Source organism: Pagrus major, chromosome 20, assembly GCF_040436345.1.
Source record: "Pagrus major chromosome 20, Pma_NU_1.0".
Lineage (NCBI taxonomy): Eukaryota > Metazoa > Chordata > Actinopteri > Spariformes > Sparidae > Pagrus > Pagrus major.
The window spans coordinates 25,850,915-25,870,893 of record NC_133234.1 but is presented as its reverse complement, the minus strand read 5'-3'; the positions used below and the strand labels follow the sequence as shown (position 1 = coordinate 25,870,893).

General features: G+C 41.7%; 1 protein-coding gene across 4 annotated transcripts; it reads left to right on the top strand.

Moving 5' to 3' along the window:
• Positions 1–1,454: 1,454 nt before the first annotated feature.
• LOC141015389 (pleckstrin homology domain-containing family A member 1-like) lies at positions 1,455–19,764 on the top strand. 4 transcript variants are annotated; one of them, XM_073489454.1, is made up of 12 exons: positions 1,455–1,516; positions 3,614–3,799; positions 6,174–6,230; positions 6,559–6,604; positions 7,325–7,422; positions 8,584–8,709; positions 9,914–10,051; positions 10,371–10,439; positions 11,422–11,486; positions 11,587–11,650; positions 11,987–12,076; positions 16,872–19,764. In XM_073489454.1, the coding sequence occupies exons 2-12, from the start codon at positions 3,659–3,661 to the stop codon at positions 17,259–17,261; spliced, it is 1,284 nt and encodes a 427-aa protein (XP_073345555.1). In that variant the 5' UTR covers positions 1,455–1,516; positions 3,614–3,658; the 3' UTR covers positions 17,262–19,764. The 4 variants fall into 4 exon arrangements, 3 of the variants coding, with proteins under 3 accessions (XP_073345555.1, XP_073345554.1, XP_073345553.1); XR_012180555.1 differs by lacking the exon at positions 1,455–1,516 and adding an exon at positions 15,189–15,363 and having other exon boundaries at positions 1,551–3,799; positions 16,872–16,948; XM_073489453.1 differs by lacking the exon at positions 1,455–1,516 and adding an exon at positions 13,375–13,448 and having other exon boundaries at positions 2,401–3,799; positions 16,872–17,221.
• The last annotated feature ends 215 nt before the right edge of the window (positions 19,765–19,979 follow it).

The following is a 19,979-nucleotide window of genomic DNA, read 5'->3' as shown; positions in this document are numbered from 1 at the left end:
CAAAATAAAAGCTTAAACGTGTCACTGAAAAAAAGGATTTGTCTTTTCTTACTGGATAATTTTACCACCTCAGATCTGTACACAGTATAGAAACAAAACAGATCATATGATTATAGGTCATAGGTTGACTTTGTTTTTTATGTAGTCACAAGCCAAACCAAGTGAAGATCGACAGTTTTTTGTTGAATAATTCCTAAATAATTTCCTTTTCAAGCTCACCATCATTTGTGAGTCAACTCAACATTATGGGAAATACAGTTATTTTCTTTTTGGCAGAGAGAACTAATTATCCGTCTATTATGAATCTTCAGCCAGGAGCTGGTTTGCTTAGCTTATTTTATCTTAGCTTAGCTTAGCTTAGCTTAGCTTAGCACAAAGACTGGACGCAGGGGGAAACAGCTAGTCTTCAAAATCTTTAGAAAACATAGTTTAATACATTTTATCTTGTTTGTTTAATCCTCATTAAAACCAAAGTGTAAACTTTAATTTGAGTTGAGCAGTCTAACTTCCTGAAGTCTCACCCTGTTGCCTGGCAACTGCTAAGAGCTGAGAAACTGGATGGATTAAACAAATGAGATAAAGATGCAAATTAGTGAGCTGTAGATGTGCCGGTAGGTCGATTTTGTTATCATTTGACAGCTAGCTGTTTCCAACTGTTTCCAGTCTTTGTGCTAAGCTAGATGTAGCTTCATAATTAAAGCCCCATAGTCGGATGTGATAGTAGCAGGGCCGGCCCAAGCAATAAGGGAACTAAGCAGTTGTTTGGGGCCCCCACGCCAACAGGGGGCCCCCAAGAGCTCTTGCAATGTCACACATGACAGGTTGGAAAATATATTTGTGTGTGTGTGTGAGATGTTATATCGGTGGTCAAAAGAAAAACAACATATCTTGTTGTTATTATTATAACGGACTGATAAGTCCATACGACTGGTTTAATAATTTCCCATTCCACCCAGTTCATTTTATGTCATTATTTAAGTTTCTATTTAATTTATTTCATATTGTTGTATAATATTTTTTTTACATTTGCATTTTACTTACATATTACTTTCTTAACATTTATTATTTTTATGTAAGAAACAATTAATTTGAAGCTGACTGTTCTGCACTTTTGCACATCTCATATTAAAATAGTTATACATATATATATATATATATATATATATATATATTTATATATATATATATATATATATATATATATTTATATATATATATATATATATATATATATATATATATATATATATATATATATATATATATATATATATATATATAACTTTCTGTTGCTGCAGCGATTAAAAGTCTTATTTTTTCACATCTATATGTTGTTGACATGTTTACAGCCATTGGGTGTTCCGGTATTTTACTTTGAAGTCCACACGGAAGTAACGCTGTTGTCGGCTGCTTTTATTTTTACAGCTGAAACCGGAAGCGGCTGAGGTTTTTTCGCGTGTAGCTTGACGTCGGTGCCTGACAGCTGCCACACTGGACTCGGACTGAGCCGAACTGTGTAAGTAAACCCACAATCCGCCGCTTTTCCGGCCCGCGTGCCGCCGCACGGCCGGACTGTGTCGTCCTCAGACGAACATCCTCCCAAAAATATGATAATTCACGAGTGTGAGGTGTCGCGCGGGGAGATAATGGAGGCGGGAGAGGAAGCGGTCGATGTTTTCAGGCCCGTGACAACAGTTTGATCTCCACAGGGAGGGATTGTGTACTGATGGCTGCTGAAATGGACCACAGCTGGTACCGTTGTTGTGTGCGTGTGTCTGGCTGTGTGGGTTGACGGTGTCTCACTGAGAGGAGCGGACACACGAGGAGTTCGTGGTTTATACACGAGATATAAACCAGTAATGTGACGATCAACATGGAGGAAAGTGGTTCTGGGTTTTCCTCAGCTGACAAACACTATAACATCACTGTAACGTGTGTCTGTGGTCCTCAGCAGTGGGTTTCATGCTTTAATACACGTTTAATCTACTGTAAGTGTGCCTGTGATGGATAATAGACTCTTATATCAGCTCCACTGTTGATGTGCTGTTGATTTTATAGACTTTTAAAAGTGTGTCTCTCACACAGAGCTGAATGTTTGATCAATAAGCTGATTGGAAGAAAGTTATCTGCAGTTATTTTGATAATCCATTAATTGTTTCAGTCATTTTTCAAGCAGCTTAGTGAATGAAATATGTTAAAGGAACAGTTCACCCAAAAATTAAGACCCAGTCAGCGTCTCCTCCCTCCTGATGATGTAAAGTCAGGTGAAGTCTCGCAGTCGACACAACATCTCTGGAGCTTCACAGCGAAACAGCGCTGAGCCTTCTGCTAAACACCTGAAGCAGCTGGAGATGATTTAAAACAGAAAAACAACCAAAAAAACCCATCAGACGTCTCCAAACAGCTCGTCTGCTGTGATCCAAGTCTGCAGAGGCCTCGAGATCGCAAACTGATCTGAGGAGACGATATTTACACCTTTTTTAAAGATGAAATCTTCGCTGTAGCTGTCAGATAGGAGATCATGACTGGACTGCTCCTTTCAGGTGTTTGATTCTTGGTTGGACAAAGACCTGGCATTTGAAGACCTCATCTTGTATTCTGGGAAACTGAGATGGTTTCTGAGATTGTATAGACTAAACAATTCATTGTGAATACCCAGAAGTAAAGTTAGTGATGAAAATAATAGTCGCGGCTCTTCTGTTAAACACAGTGAGTTTATACTGACTGACTGTTCTCGCTGTCGTTCTGGGATTTTCCTTGCTGTCACTTTGTTTCAGCAGCTGTAGTTTTCCTGTAATAAATGTATGGTAATCCTCTAAAAGCATGCACAGAGTCAGTGTAGTTTTGAATTGTACGGGACAGAAGGACAGAAGGACAGAAGGCCTCAGGGGAGCCAACATCCGTCCACAAGAGGAGAGCCGTCCCTCCTGACTATCAGAGGTGTGAGAGACTCTTCATGACTGACTTGTAGTTGGAAAAAGTTAGTCAGACATGAAGTATATCGTTCTCAAAATCTGTCAAGTTAAGCTTGAAAACAAAGTTAGTAACACACACACACACACACACACACACACACACACACACCATGAACACATGACTTTTCAGGTGTTTTCCTGCATTTGGAAATTCCTCTTATGCAACAATATGCAACTTAAAAAAAAGCCTGAAACTGAGAGTTGAAGAAAATGGAAACAGAGGCCGTGTTCAAATCCTCGTTCCGGGTTTTTTAACCTCTTCACCTGCTTGTAGCAACAGGTTTTTCACTTGAGAGGGAACTGAAGGGTTCGAGTTTCAGCAGAGGGACAGTTCTCATGCTCGTGCTGTAAGATTAAAATAATGATGCATTTATTTGAAGTTGTGAGGTGAAAACCACTGTGCTGTGTATAAAAAGGTCTACACTACCTACACTGTTCATCTTTTGTGGGTGATAAGACGTTTAAAAGCTGCGAGTCAGGTCAAATCTGATCAAATACAAAGCCGACAGAATAAAACATGTCGCTGTTATGAACTGTGCATTGAGTAACATGCAGCCTGACTGCAGCTATAAACTTCAGAGCGTCGCTCCTTTCACCTGAGGTAACTCTACATGTCGACCCGTCCCGCCTCCTGGCAGCGTTCCTGTGATGCTCCAGGGCGGGCTGAGCTGGTCCGGGTCGCGATGCCTTACGTGGACCGACAGAATCGCATCTGCGGATTCCTGGACATCGAGGAGAATGAGAGCAGCGGCAGGTTCCTGCGCAGATACTTCATCCTGGACACTCAGCAGGGCAACCTGCTGTGGTACATGGACAACCCACAGGTGAGGCTCTGTGTGTGTGTGTGTGTGTGTGTGTGTGTGTGTGTGTGTGTGTGTGTGTGTGCGTGCACTGAAAACATCTGAACCATCTGAACATACAGCTGCATCTCTATAAATAGTCCGTGTGTGTATATGTATGTTTAAACAGTGTCTGGTTGACTTGCTAACAGCTCTGGTGCCTTCATTTTGATTCTGGTGGCATATTTGTACTGTGGGAAACTAAACAGTGTGAAGTTACAGTGATAGATTAATTTCTTTCCTTCCAGGCAGCTATTATTAACAGTACTCATCACTTGCACACTTGCAGCGACTTGAGACTTGCTTCAGGAGATAATCCGTTGCATAGTTGCCTGTATTGTTTTCATTGAAGTCAAGCGATCATTGGTAATGTAGTCTGACTCACGAATGTAGACGGTGCTTGTAAGTCTGCCTTCAGGCGTCTGTTTTTTTATAATAAATTAACTGGTTTGAGTCAGTTTTTTCTTTTCAGTTTCTCTGATTCCAACTTCTTAAAAGTGAATATTTTCAGTTTTATGACAGTAAACATTTGAGGAGGTCATCTTGGGATTTGGGAAACGCTGGTTTTCGACATTTAAAAGCTCAAACAACTAATCACTTAATCAACAGAGTAATTAACAGATTAATTGGCAATGAAAATAATCAGTCAATAGTTGCAGCCCTTTTTTCCTCCCTTCTGATATCTCTGAGCTACTGTTATCAAAATCGCTGTTGCTATGGGAAACAACAACAACCCCTGAGCAAGGAACATACACACTTAAACTGACAACACTCAACACTAAGCTAATCGCTAAAGCTGCGAATGTAAACAAGATAGCAGCTCTTACTTTTTCTATCATGGGGATTTAGCCACTTAATGCCAGCGCTCGCCTGGTTCCACCCGACAGGCGGAGCTGTCGCTACATCCTGGGCTTTGCGCCACCCGAGGCAATTTGTGATTGCTTTAAAGAAATACAACATTAATTATTATTTCAGAAGGTTGCATTTCAGCCTCAACTCTCAGATGTCTGTGGCACTCGGCCCAAAGACCACTGGTTCAATTCCACTGGAGACAAATCTTTACAAACATGTCACAAATGTATAGTTTTCATATTTTTAAAAAAAAGCTTGGTAATTTTCCAAAACAGCTGGTCACATTTGAGCAGATGTTGGTCAAACAGGAGGAAACAGTCTATTTGTAGGGGACTATTTTCAGCAGCGGATTAATTCACATTTGTTGCTCCAGTGAGTATTTGGGGCAGAAGGACGGTGTATGTGTAATGGAGTCAGACTGAGAATTGCACCGTCAGTACCGTTTACAGAAATGGTATGGACCAAAATACAGCAAGGCAGAAGATACTCAACCAGAGGAAGGTGAGCTGCTAACAATACGAGCTATAAAAGGCCTCAACAAAGGTAGGAAACCCTGAGATAATCTGGGGTGAAAAGATAAAGAGGAAGTCGTGGGTTTATAGGAACAGATCTGAACATGATTGGTTGAATCTATGAAAGGAGACTTTTCACCTGTGACTAGTCAGACAGCCCTTATCAGACACATCTGAGTGCTTTGACGGATCATGTGTCAAACTATACAGATAAACAGGAACCAGAACAAATATCGAAAAAGGTTAGTAGCATCTATGTTTCCCACGGCCGGGGAAGTCCTCAAACACTGCAGCCTCAGGCAGGTCGGCTGATGCAGCTGCTGCCAGTGCACAGATGTTTGACTCTGGCAGCTTATAGTTAATATTTGCTGCTGATAGTGCTGTGTGGTGTGACAACATCTCATATCATAATACAGTTAAATTCATATACAGATAACGATACATATAACAATATGTGTTGTTTTCTAAATAAAATGAAGTGAATAGACCACATGGAAAGGCTTTTGTCTTATTGCATTTTAAACAGGCGCTTTCTTACATCTCGACTGGACATTCATACACCCAAACCATGTCCATGCAGCAGAGGCAGCCCCTCTTTTAGGTACAAACCCCTCGTTTTGTCCTGTCTGGTGGTCGTCCTTCTGTTCAGAATTACCCCAAATTACTTGTGACGTGGAACCAATCGAGTAGTGTTGTGGGCAGGTCATTGAATGAGACCACAGGATGGTGACTACAGACGAAGACACAACACAAACAAAACACAAACACAAAAAACACAGATACCAATAATCCAAGGACGCTTGATATATTGAATAAAGAGTCTTTGCACGACACATATTATCATATTGCACAGCCCTACTTAAATAACAAAATCAATCCTTGTTTCCCCAAAATACTGTCTTTACTCCTGACATTACTTGTACTTGTTCTACTTCCACTGCTACTATTGTTCATAATGAGACTAATGGTTATGTTTTTTGTGTTTCTTTGTGCAGAATCTGCCTAAAGGTGCAGACAAGGTGGGATCTCTCAAACTCACCTACATCTCCAAAGTGAGTCCTCTCTCAGTTACATACACACACAGTTTTAATGTGACCAATACTTTGGTTTATGATCAAATACCTGGACATGTTAAACTAAGATGATCGTGGTAAAGATTACAGATCCTGAAGCATTGCCACATGCAGTCTTCTTCTCCTTCTTCTTCTTCCTTTTCTTCTTCTTCTCCTTCTTCTTCTTCTCCTTCTTCTTCTTCTTCTTCTTCTTCTTCTTCTTCTTCTTCTTCTTCTTCTTCTTCTTCTTCTACACGTTTCCATTCAAATGCAGCTCAATTTTATTCAGAATTTCTAGAAAATTAATGCTTTTCTCTCTTTTGTTCAGGTCAGTGATGCCACCAAACTCAGACCAAAGGCAGAGTTCTGCTTTGGTAAGTCCATCTTCACTTTCTTCTCCCTATCTTTATTACTTTCCTACTTCCCTCTTTCCCCAAGTCAGACCTGATCACCACCATCAGTGTTGGACCTAAATCCCTGCATCCAGCTCCCAACATCTGCTGGAAAACCTGATGTAGCAGCAGATAAATGCACATTTAGGTGCATTCTTCAGGTGTCCATGTAGTTTTGGCCATCGATTGCTTTTCCCTCAAACCTCCTCAACTCTGTCTCCGTCATTTCTTCCTGTCCAATCTGCTCTATTCCCACTCCTTCCTTGCTTCCTTCCTTTCTCGTTTCTCCCTTTTTTCCCTCTCTGCCTCCCTCTTTTCCTCCCCCGTAAGGTTTATTTCCTCTCTTTTGTCCCTTGCTGCTTGTTGTTGTTCCTCTGGTGGCCAACGGTAGCTTTTTGTCACTCAATAGGAGGAAACTGTACAATATCCCTGACCTGACCTCTGTATGTGTATATGTGTGTGTGTGTGTGTGTGTGTGTGTATTTGCATCTGGATTGGATGTTAGCACACACACACACACACACACACACTCACATCCTCTGCCTCTGAGAAACCAGAAACAAACTGATATTTTTAGATCATGATTTGCATGCAGCTCGGTGTAGTTTTTTCTTCTTCCTCCTCATGTGCTTTCTTTTGTCGAATGTTTTAAACCAAGAAGACAAAAAACCAACACATCTCATTTTGCCTCTCTCTGTGTAGTTATAAATGCAGGAATGAGGAAGTTTTATCTGCAGGCCAACGACCAGCAGGATTTGGTGGAATGGATCAGTGTTCTCAACAATGCCACCAAGATTACTGTGAGCCTCACACACACACACACACACACTCACACACACACACACACACACACACACACACACACACACACACACACACACACACACACACACACATACACACTGATGGATCAATAGGTGACCCTGTTTCTCCTGTTGTTGTAGGCCGCTCTGTCTTCTGCCTCAGGCTGCAGCAGATGGAAAGTTACCCATCAGGCCACAGAGATAAAGTTCAGTTCAGAGCTTAACAGAGTTTAAATGGAACGAGAACAGGAAAGGCTTTCATACCCACCTGCAGCTGCAGTGGTGTTCATCAGTAGGGAAACGCAGGTGTCATGTTCGTCCATTCTCACAACTATACGTTCCCTTTTTTTTACTTTTCATTTGTACCACAGAATTCATTCATTCTGTCGTTTAGTAAGTAAACATCTATTACACTATACGCAAGTTTCACAGAATATAGATCTGTAGATAAGAACCAAAGACCAAAGAAACAACAAAAATACTAAACAAACACTTCTTTAAAAAAGACATGTTTTAGCACCGTTTCAGAAATAATCTCCATCCATACAGCAAACATGAAAACACGTATCCCAGGGCCGTTCACGTACACTGGGCGTGTAGGCTGATGATATTTAGAAATGCCGTTTGCCCCGCACTGCGCAGGCTGTTGTAAACAGGAAGCAGATTGTATACTCTGTTGCTTGGCTACAGAAACTTCTATGACCGAGGCAGTGAAACATTTCTGCTCTTCACAGGATCTTATGGATAATTTGTCATCAAAACATTGCCAGCAGCCGTTTTTGTCTCTCTTTTCCATCACTGTATTATTAATGTCTGTTTGTGTCTTTCTAAATATAACGTCAAACAATCTAACATCCATTTCCTCACTGTACAAACTCAAATATTCCAATATCATAACAGTTCACATTTGCCAATGATGCTACAAACGCTGATAAAAGTGTGTGTCTTTGTCTTCGTTTCCAAAAATCTCTTTTTCTGGTTTCTGTCTGTCCGGCCGTTAACAATGAAAATCTTTTGCTTCTGTTCGGAGTTGAAATACAAGATGAAAGCTCCTTGAAGAGATAAGAAAACAAAGATAAACCTTGCACTTAAAGCCTGTGGGTGTTGACCGTGTGCTCGACAGACAGGCCTGTTGTTCATCTCCTTTTGTGTTTTTAGGTGCCAAAGCCAGGCGAGGGCCACACCGCCCACGCAGAGACTCCCCAGGAAGCCCTTGGAGCCATGAAACAGGTCTCCTACAAGACTGAGATCATAGGAGGAGTCCCTATCATCACTGCAACACAGGTAACACACACACACTGTCATGTGCGTTGCCTTAGCAGAAGCTTTTCAGGTCCGGTCCTGCCTGCGATGGTATGCAGCCACAAACACGTGACCCAACACGCATCAACACAGACGAGCGACGGCTGGTTTGAATTTTATGACTGGAAGACTTTTAACATCTAAACTCAGCTGCTGGGAAACTAAAGACACTGAGAGCTCATTAAGAATTAATTTATTAAAGTATCAAGTGAGTCGCCATCAGTCAGGACTGAAGATTACACAAAATGAATAAAATCTAGGAGTGTGGAGCTCCAGTAGAAAGAAGGGAGTTTACCAGACCGCAGAGCCTAGCAGCTCGAGGCTACATTAGCTGCTACTAGCATAACACACCCAGAAGAATGCATGGAACGAAAAAAGATATTATCTGGCTGTGCTGCATTGATGTTGATCCTTCTGATTAATGAGGTCTGTAGATAAAAGACTAAATTGATGTCACAATTTTGAAAATGTGAGAACTGATAATGTTGTTAGTGTTATAAGTAAAATGAAACAATGATAACAGTTTTAACATTTTGTCAAAGACCTCTATGTGTTGTTTGGCAGAGATATCTACTGAAGATATCATGCTAACCGGCTAGTCCCTGCCAAAGCTCCCAGGCCGAACCGTGAGCTGCACGGCTAACTGAGCTAACCAGCTAATACCAGCTTCAGTTAGCAGTTTCTCTGGTGATTTGTGCCTGTATTTGTTTAGAGTATTATTTCGCCAGGTGGCCAATTCTTACATATTGCACCTTTTTAATAATGCTTCACATGACTTCTTGTATGTAAAAGGGTTCTCACATAGACAAACTCGTTGTATTTCTCAGGTCATTGTTCTGGTTTTGAAGTCTTCCACTTTGCTTTTGTTTTCGAGTGTTTCCGCTCTCATCAGCACCGTTTTTGGCTGCAGCCGTTAGAGACTAGCTGGTGAACATAGTGGAGCATTTAGCAGCCAAAGAGTCAGTTTTCTCAGGAGTTGGTGGAAACCAAATAGAACTTAAAGTAATAAAAGAAAATAAAATAAAAGAATATTGTGCAGATCAGCAAAAAAAATGTAAATGGATGCTGACGTTGCTCCATATTTGCCAGATGTGTAAAGAAGAAGACTATGAAATATTTAGCTTTTCTAAATATTACGAGATGATGTTGAGCAAACATTGTAATTGTGTGTATGTGTGTGTTTCAGGAGCAGGGGGAGGGGCAGAACGGGGCGGACCGCGGAGGTTTGAAGCGTGGTCAGAATCAGCTGCCCTACTTCCTGTCCAGAGGAGCTCAGGACCATACCGTCATCAAGGCTGGATACTGTGTCAAACAGGGAGCTGTGGTGAGAGTATACCTACTTTTTATGAAATGTACATGATTACATTCCTGCTCCTCAGAGGATGAACCCTTTTGAATTTAATGAACCCATGACCTTTTCTTAAGTTACGACAAACTTTACATTTTAATCTGCACAACTGGGAAGACTACAAAAATGGCTGAATCATCAAGATCTTCTTTGTTTCTGTGAAAAAAACCCAAAGCAGCCACGTTACTAAACCAGCTTTGTGAACAGCTAATGTGTTTTTGTCAGTTGAAGTAAAACAAAGTGTGCATAAGCTAACTAATACACTGATGTCAATATGTCTGCTCCTCTTCCTCAGATGAAGAACTGGAAGAGGAGGTACTTCATGCTGGATGAAAACGCCGTCAGCTACTTTAAATCTGACCTGGTGAGAAAATCTGTGTTTTAGTTGTTTGAGTGAACTGATTGTTTAAAACATCCTGTGACAGCAGAGAGCTGCCTGGAACCAGGTTATTAAAGAGCATGTAAGCATGCTGACTGTTAGAGTACCTTACACTTACACGGCACACATTTACCTCCCATAACAAGACATAAACTGAAAGGAAAAATGAAATCCAGAAAGAAGTAGAGCACCCAAGTGTGTGTGTGTGTGTGTGTGTGTGTGTGTGTGCGCGCAGCGAGGCTTGTTATGCCCTCAGCCAGTTGTGCGTCTCTACACGCTGCGGCATGCGTCCTGAATTCCTCCTCATATGATCCACGTGTGGACAGATGAGCGAGTCCCAACTACAGCCTGTCTGGAGACACACCCAGCGTGTGTGTGTGTGTGTGTGTGTGTGTGTGTGTGTGTGTGTGTGTGTGTGTGTGTGTGTGTGTGTGTGTGTGTGTACATACTTGCTGTGTGCTCATGCCTTAATATTGAGTACAACTGTTGAGAAAATCGTCACTTCTTGAAAATATTACGACAGAGAACAGAGTTGTGAAGTGTGAGGAGAGGTTTCTCCCCGGCTGTAAATTCCCATGAAGAACTTTTTGTTTATTAAAGATCTTCTCAATGTTCCTCAACATAGCAACACAAGACTGTCCTGGATACATTAAACTTCTTTGAATAGCCTGTAATTATCAACTATGATGAGTCGCTAACCAGCAGAGGAATGCCAGTGTTAAGTTACCAAAGCTGTGGACATGCGTCAGCTGTTCTGGTGAAAAGGAGAAAGTGACTCAGGTACAAAGTATTTTACGGAAGGTTTCCTGTTCGTGACAAGGTGACAAAAATAAATCAAATCAGGAAACATGCGACAAACATAGCACAAAAATAAGTCATGGGGTTTTCTAAGAACCATACCTGTGGCTACGCATGTTCTTAGATGTTGTGAAACGTCTCTAATTGTTTCCTCTCTTCTTCCTCGTAGGAGAGGGAGGCGCTGAAAGTCATCCCGCTGAAGGAGATTCACAAAGTGCAGGAGTGCAAACAGAGGTCGGTGACATTTCCTGTTAGCAGGTGAATCTGTGCTGCTGATTCAGCTCTGCACATCTAAACATTCCTGCTGCTTTGGTCTCTGCTCTGTATTCTGCAGTGAGCTGATGATGAGGGACAACCTGTTCGAAATGGTCACCAGCTCCAGAACCTTCTACGTACAGGTAACACACATGAACAGGACTCACTGAGGGTCGTGTCTGATAGTCAGGACTCAGGCTTTGCTTACCTTCATTTTTCTTGTAGGAGTTTTAAGGTTTGTGGATGGATTATCTCCTGATCGCTGTAGGGATCTCTTAACTTGTCCTCCAGCGCCACCTGCAGGCTGACATGTGGTTGTATTAAAAACGTCACAGCCGCTATCGGTTAGATTGCCATAGAAGTTAGTGTAAAACTACTGAAGTCGACCAAACTAAAGAAAAATACATTAACATTGTCTATCTGTGTGTGTGTGTGTGTGTGTGTGTGTGTGTGTGTGTGTGTGTGTGTGTGTGTGTCAGGCTGACAGTCCAGAGGACATGCACAGCTGGATTAAGGCCATCTCAGGGGCGATCGTGGCTCAGCGCGGCCCCGGACGCTCAGCTAACACTGTAGGTGCCCTGTCACACTCATGTTGTACTTACTGATGTTATGAAAGAGGAAATATCTCCCTAAACACCCACAGCTCTCCAAGGACTCAAACTATATGTGGTAAAACAAGTTCTGACACTTTTCCATACTGAATTTCTTTTAACTTCATTTTTATTATTTTCTAAAAGTCACAGCACTCATACACATGCATAAACACACAAGCACATACATTAAGATACATTAAGATCAACTCTGCTTCCTGAAATCTCTCCTCCAACTGAGCAGCAAAGCTCTGTTGCTTTTGGTGAAGTTGCTCCATCTTGTGGCAGAAGGAGTTACTGCAGCGCACAAAAAGTTAAACAAGGTTTAAAACGTGGAGCAATTTATTTAATCTGAGATATACAACTTCCTGTCATCTGTATGCCATAGTTAGGAACATAGTAATTGTAAATCAGTCACTAGGTGAATGTAAGTGTTGGTACATACATGTCAGTCTGTCAATATCATGTAGTGGTACCTCACATATTGAACATTTGGTTCATGTTTTATCATTTTTTCTCTTTTTTTAGGACGTTCACAACCTGAAGATGATGATGATGATGATGATGTTTAAAATGTGTTTTCATGTCCTGAAAAGTGTTTTCTTTTGCACAAATTGTCTGAAGCACTACACCTCACACACACACAAACACACACAACGACTGATATTTCTCCCTCTCTCTCTCCGTTCTTACTCTCCCTCAGTCTCCTCTCTCTGTTTGAAGAGTTTCCTTCCAAAACGGCACAATAAACCACCAGAATAATAAGCTTCTGTAAAATTAAATAAATGAACATTCGACTGCAGTCAGTCTGCACGACCGTAACAATTCGGATGGAAGCGTAACGCTGTCCAGAAAGTTGATTTACTCCTTGTTCTTTTAACAAAGTAGTTTCATGAGTGGTTTCCTGACAGCAGGACAGGTTCCCACCCTGAGCACAATGTCTGGAGGGAAAATAGCTGCCGCATGAATATGCCGTATACAGTTATATGATAATAATTCAGCCAATCAGTGGAGCACATTCTCTGTTCCCAGTGTACAAACAAGCTGTTACATAGTGTTTCCAGGCAGCATTTTCCAGACATGTATAACATGAATGTTCTGTCCACTATATTGAAATGAAAATAATGATCAGTACAACATTCACCCCCAAAAAACTCAAGGTTGGTTTAACGGGACAGTTCATGGCAGCAGGGCCTCTGTGGATGGATGTGTGGTCTTTTGGAAAGAAGCTCTTCTCATTACTGTCACTGAGCTGTGCTATAATATGTTGTTTTCAGATCCGTCAGGCCAGAAGGCTGTCCAGCCCTTGTATACAGAGGTATACACCATTCTGCAGTGGTGAATGCAGCACGTATGTGACCCCATGCCCTTTCCCCCAACCCCCCTCCATTCACCCCAGTCACCAGCCACCCCTTACCGAGCATTGACTCTGCACACTGCAGGAGTTTTCTGGTTCTGTGTCCAACTGAGGCTTTCTTATTTTTATCCAGCAGCACAGAAGCCACAGTGAACCCTGTAGTGTTCATCCATCCTAAAGCTGCTGCTAGCTGTATGGTTTGGATAGTTTGCTACCTAATGCTAAAGCAGTGGAGCAGCCTGTAGTAACAGCAGGTCGATAGTTTGTAGATTTACATGAATTGTATTTAAGATTCGTCTCAAATACAATCCAGAAGTTGCTTTTCAAAATGGGCAAAACGTGAATATTTAGGACTCTGTTGTTTCATTTCCACCTGCATTAACAAGAGTCTTTTATCCACATCGTCTCTGAATCTGTGGCTCAATTCACAACTTGGAATTCAAACTGAAATCTGTCTTCTGTGTACCTCAAGACAATGCCGATTCTAACAAGATTCATTTTGGAAACCTTGCTTCAAGACCCTCGTATGTCATCAGTAGTCGTCAACAGCATTTACGTAAACAGACAGAACCGGACATTTCCAACAGCTGTCTTCAGCTGTGGTGATTTCTCTTGTATTACTGTGGCAACCTTGGTGTTCCCACACTGCCATTTGCAATTTATCTGATGTAGATTGAAAAGCATGGATGCACTGCCTCATTACCTGGACACTAGTGGTGCTTTATGGGCTAACATTAGCAATTTGTACTCCTACCCTGCCAGTCTGCACTGACATTAGAGGAGCGGTACCAAAAGCAGCAACTTTACTGCTGGACTGTCGTTTCATTTCAGGGATCATGCCATGAAAATGACAGGGATGCAACATTGAAATAAGTAACATAACAAGACAATACATAACAATGTAACGTGAGCTAGATGGCAGGTAAGCTACAGAGACACCAGCAGAGTAGTAGCGAGAGTTCTCATAACCTTTAGTTTGAAGTGTGCCTCCGAAAAACGTCCATTTGGAAGGACACCTTACACCTAGACATGAAAGCTCAAAATGGAGTGTAGGCCTCAGGGGTAGAGGCAGGAGGTGTATTGGGATTTGGCCTCAATAACTGCAAAAGAGAATTGTCTTGCTGTAGTAAGAGGGTTAGGTTACATGTCTGATGTGGTTTGATGCAGGTGGAAAAGTGAGTCCTAAATTGGTCTGGGATCAATAAAACAAAGATCTACGAGTGCTGCATGAATAGGCCTGCTAACTGACCTTTGACCTGAGTCCCGGTCTGTAGGCAGATGTGCTTGCTCAACACTGATGATCATCTCATGCCTGAATGCTGTTTGTTGGCAGCATCCCCATCCTCCATCATAACTCGTCCCACCCAGGCATCACCGTCCTCTTATTGATCTTTTCTTCTCATTTTTTGATATTTTTACACGTTAAGTTGTCATGTGGGCACATCCATCCACATATCAGCCAGGTCGATCTGTACTTCCCCTCTCATTCTCATAACCAATCATGTCTGAACTTTTTTTTCCCTTTCGTCCTCGTCTCAGCTCTTTTCTTCATGTTGTGTGTCATTATTCACATCTTAACAGCATTTACAGCGTTCCTGACTCCCAGCAGGACTTGGCAAAACCAAACTCATCATGAGCTTTTTCTTTTTTCCCCGCTAACCCTCTGTCATGTTGTCTTTCTGTCTTTCTGCTTGTTTGTGTGTGCGTGTGTGTGTGCGTGTGTCTGCTTTTCAGAGAGTGAGGTGTGACAGTGACGTACTAACCTTCCCCAAATGAGCCCTGCTGCCTACTTCCTGCCCCTCCCACTGCTGCTCATCGTCCAATCACCAAGCCCCACTGCCTCTCCGCTTCCTTAGCAACTGCTGTTCGATCCTGCCCTGCTCCTTGGCAACTGCAGCATCACTCGTTCGTACGTGTTGCTTGTAACTGCATGAACCCTCGTGTTACAGTCACAATTCACAGCATTTTCTTCGGATGGATATTGTGTGACCCCGTATCTCAGCAATTAAGCTGGCAGGTAAAATGTCAACATGAGGAACCAAAGACGAATCGTACTTTTCAGGATAGTTCAGTCGTCCATATTGTACTTATGATCTTTACTGTTACTGTGCAATAGATTTACAAAGTTTGAGCAGTTGTTTTGATGAATCATCAAAGCAAAAGATGAACAGCTGTGTTAAAAAATATCTGGTTCTTTTATTTTCTAAAAAGTCAAAGGTACAAGTCTGTGGACATCAAAACTTTCCCAAAGTTTAGAAACATCCCGTTGCAGAGCTTCAAATTAGCAGCTGTTGGAAGAGCTAGTTCACAAGTAGCTTACAGTTGTTAGCTGACTAACAGTGTCAGTCACTAATCACTAAACATGTAATGCTTCTCAAGCAACCATGTGTTAGCCCCTCTGGGACCACCAGGATCTACACTTTAGCTAGCAGTGCTAAACAGACGCTTTTCTTTTTGGCAGCCATTTAGGAGGTCGCCAGCATCTTTGAAACCCAAATTTCCTTACATTAAATGATCTGGTCATCATCAATCCATGAAATTATTAAGATTAAGATCATCTTGTCAAACTCAAAGTGAGCAGCTCCTGCTGAACAGATATCTGTCATACTGTTCCTGTGATCCGGCTGCTATCTGAGTGTTCCCATCTAATACCAAATGTTTACTGAGCTTAACGCTAATCCATACAGTGACCTGAGATGCATGTCAATCAAATCATGTCAAAATCTACTAGGTAAATGTTTCCTTGATCATCAGCAAACATAACTTTGTAATCTGAAATTATTATTATTTATTTATCTGTGTTTGCTGAAGTGTAAGGGTTGGATGCTATTATTGCAGCCTATTTGATACTTCAGACCTAATATCTGAAATCTTTTCCATTTTTTGCTATGACTGAAAGTGAGTAAAGTTATTTATGGAAGTCTATTTCTACCAGTAAAGGCAAAAAGAAAGGAAAAAAATGCTCATGCTGAATCATAATTACGGGACAAAAAGCTGAAATTATGAGATAAAATGTTTGAATATGAGATACAAAGTCAGAATTATGAGATAAAAAGTTTATTCCTGCGGTCGAGCTTTTATTTTATTTCTTTTATCTTTTACTGGTGGAAATTGGATTCCGTACAAATTTCCAAATTATGAAACATTTAGTTTCCTGGTGAACAAGATGACGTTAAACTTCTACATTTTGACCTGCAGCTTAATTAGATGCTTTTGTCTGAAGGAAGAGAAGAAATCTGACAGACTTTTCCTTGTATTGTCTCCTCTCCTCACTCTGCACTCCTCATCCACCCATCATCCATCCACTGAGTCATCCCTCTGTTCAGTCCATGCACCCATCCATCCACCCATCCATCCATCATTCACAACCGTCTGTCTCTTCTGCCTCTCACTTCCTCTCCTCCTTCCTCTCTCCAGGAACGCAGTGACCACTCCTCTCCCTCCCCAACATCCTCCTCCACCTTCTACTTCCCCCTTGACCAGGAGCTACACTACCCACAATCCTCCTCCAGCACCACCTCAGCGGGCCCTCAGCCTCACGCTGGACACGCACCACCAGGACAATTTCCTGGGCCTGCTTCCGTGGAGGCTGAGCGGCGTCCAGTCCGTGATGATGCCCCTCCCTTCGGCGCGCTCCCGCCTGTCGCTGCAGGAGACGGTGCAGTCTTCAAAGTAACGGAGGAGATTGAGTCCCCGTGGAAACGGCGCAGCGAGATCACCCGGCTGGGATTTGTTGACAGCGATGGCGGGGAGGAGCTTAACAGTCGCACCACTGAGAATTCTGACCTGCAGATGACACTGATATGATCATAATTATTGACAATCTCTAAAGGACACACATATACACACTTCTACACGAGCTCCACGTGCTGACTGCTCAGAGTGCTTAGAAAACTACCTGACCGGTCACATGATCCTTCAACAAAACTTCCTGGGACCATTTATTGTACGTGTGTGCACATGTGGAATAGGACCTTCTTCCTCTGCTGTTTTTTCCTTCACTTTTGTCTTCCCGGATATTATTCACAAAGTTTTGCTGCGGGGCAAACAGAAACCGTGTTGTCATGCAAAGAAAAAAAATCTTTAATTGTACAGTGAAGTTTTAACGTGTTTCAGTAGCACAAGAGTCGTTAAACCCTGCTCATCGCACAGTGATGAGCAGGATTCATGATTCGTGTAAGAAACGGACGAACCAAAGTTTGCAGTCTTGTGGTTTTTCAACAGCAGCAGTGTGAAAAACTGTGTCAGTTGTCTGTGACGCTGAGAGACTGACTAATCCAGCTTCTCAGTTTATTTTTGAAGACAATCCCATTTAATATTTTAAACACTGGAGAGCTTTTACCGTCTCCTCTCTCTCATCTCCAGTTGAAAAGGTCATCCTGTCAAAAACGTTTTAAGTCCAGACTCACTGAAAGTGCATTTTAAGGGATGTTCAAGACATCAAGCTCCTCTTGATTTTATTTTGAATAATTATCCATAAGACAGAAAGTCAAAGCATTTTCTAAACCTAAGGGCTTAGCCACACAAGCATTTATAATAGTTCAATTAAATACCAAAATAGGTTAATAACAGTGTAATCTGTGGATTCACTTTCGGGGGTGAAGTAAATTTAACCTGACGTGCCGGATAGTTTTTTTACACAGAACCTTCTGGCAAGGCAGCTCCAGAAACAGTTTGGAAAAGAGCAGGCACTTTCAAAAAATAATTTGCAGGTGATCGGACTAACCATCTGTCTATCACACACTGACTTCAACCAATCAGAGTGCTATCAGCGGAGCTAGTTGGTAAATCAAACTCGAGAAAAGCCTTCAGTGCCGTTCTCTGCTCTTCTTTTGGTGAAATAATACTCTCCAGTTCTGATATAGATGATTCCTCAGCAGCCTCTACGCTAACTCTGACACGCCTTTAACAGGTGTGGCCGCTGAGTGAACAGAGAGCCTGGGAGTCCAAAATGGAAAAATCTCACCACTCTAATTTCATACAGCCCGACTCTGCAGGAGTATAAACTCTCCACAAAAGTGAAGCAGCATGTTTCGAGTGGATGGTACAAATGTTTGTTGTATTGTGTAATTAGCGAGCTAACTAGCTTGCTCAGTGGTAGGTAGCTTCCTGGTAGCAAGCCGGCTAGCGGGCTATTTTGGCTGCCGAGCGCCAGCATGTTAGCCCCATAAGTACTTAATACGTCATCAAGCTTCCAGCAGCGCCTGTTTTGCGAGGTATAATTTTGTGGTGCCACTTTCTGGTCTGGCTGTGCGCCAAGATTGATGCATTTAAGCGAAACATAAACCATCAACATATTTCCAGCAGTAATCCTGAGCCATTTATTATTTTTGAAAATGTATCATTCATAAAAAAAAAGACAGACATTGCCTCATCTACAGATACGGTAACTATTACAATACGTGGACTTTCGATACGAGGTAAAACACAGTTATAAAATGTTTTCTGAAATAATCAACACGAACTCAAATCTAAATCCAGAGAAGACTGTAAATCTTTCAGCTGAAGCAAAAACATGAAATTTACCAAAGCAGAGACATGGAACATACGACTCTGATAAATGACTTTGTTGTGCGCTCTTCACTGCACATACAAGCAGAGAACCTGAGCTGAGCGCTTACAGTAAAACAAGGTTTCTAAATGTTTCTGGTAAAAGTAGAAGATAAGACGACTGCATGAAGCAGCATGGATTAAAGGACACACTGCTGTGGACTGAAGTGTTGAGGGACTGATTTTCATTCTGCTCACCAGCTTAACTCACCTCACCTGCTGCACTGTACATTCATGTTACCGTTCCTTTGTAACTCCAGCACATGTTGATGTATTTGTTTTAATGTTTTTAGTGAAAAGATATTGGGAGACATGAAACCAAACTCATATTGTTGATTTGTTGATCTGTAAATGTTGTTTTGGACTCGGGAGCTGCAAACAGCGTTAGGAATCCAAAAACAGCCATTTTCCTGATTCAGTTCCTGTTTGCTCTCAGGTTGTCGTTGGAGGCTGTGGGTGTTTTTTTCTGTTCTGATGTGCTTTTATTTTTGATGACTTTATTGTTCACAGTGATGAGATGCTTTTGAGGAAAAATAAATCTACATATATATGTTGTTTACTGACTTTTATAAACACGTGTGCATGAATGCATGCACACACATCCCCCCTCCACCACTGTTGTTCCCTGTTAAACATAAGCTGGGTAAAGTGCCTGCGTTGTTCTTTCTAAAGAGTTGTTGAAAAGCTGTTTTGACCCTTTTTAGTGTGTACTTGATTCTAAGACCATGTGCTCTGTTTATTAAAAGAAATTTGAACATAACTTAAACTGGATTCAGGTGTTTTCTTTGATGACAGATGTGCTGAAGGAGAGTAGAAGTGGCAGGCAGGTGAGTTTACACTCGGATCGAAAAGCAGATGTTGCTTCTTAATTTAGATTTAAAGGCACAGTTCTCCCCAAAATCAAAATATATATTTTTCCTCCTACCTGTAGGGCTTTTTATCCAGCTAAATTGTTTTGGTGTGAGGTACCGATTT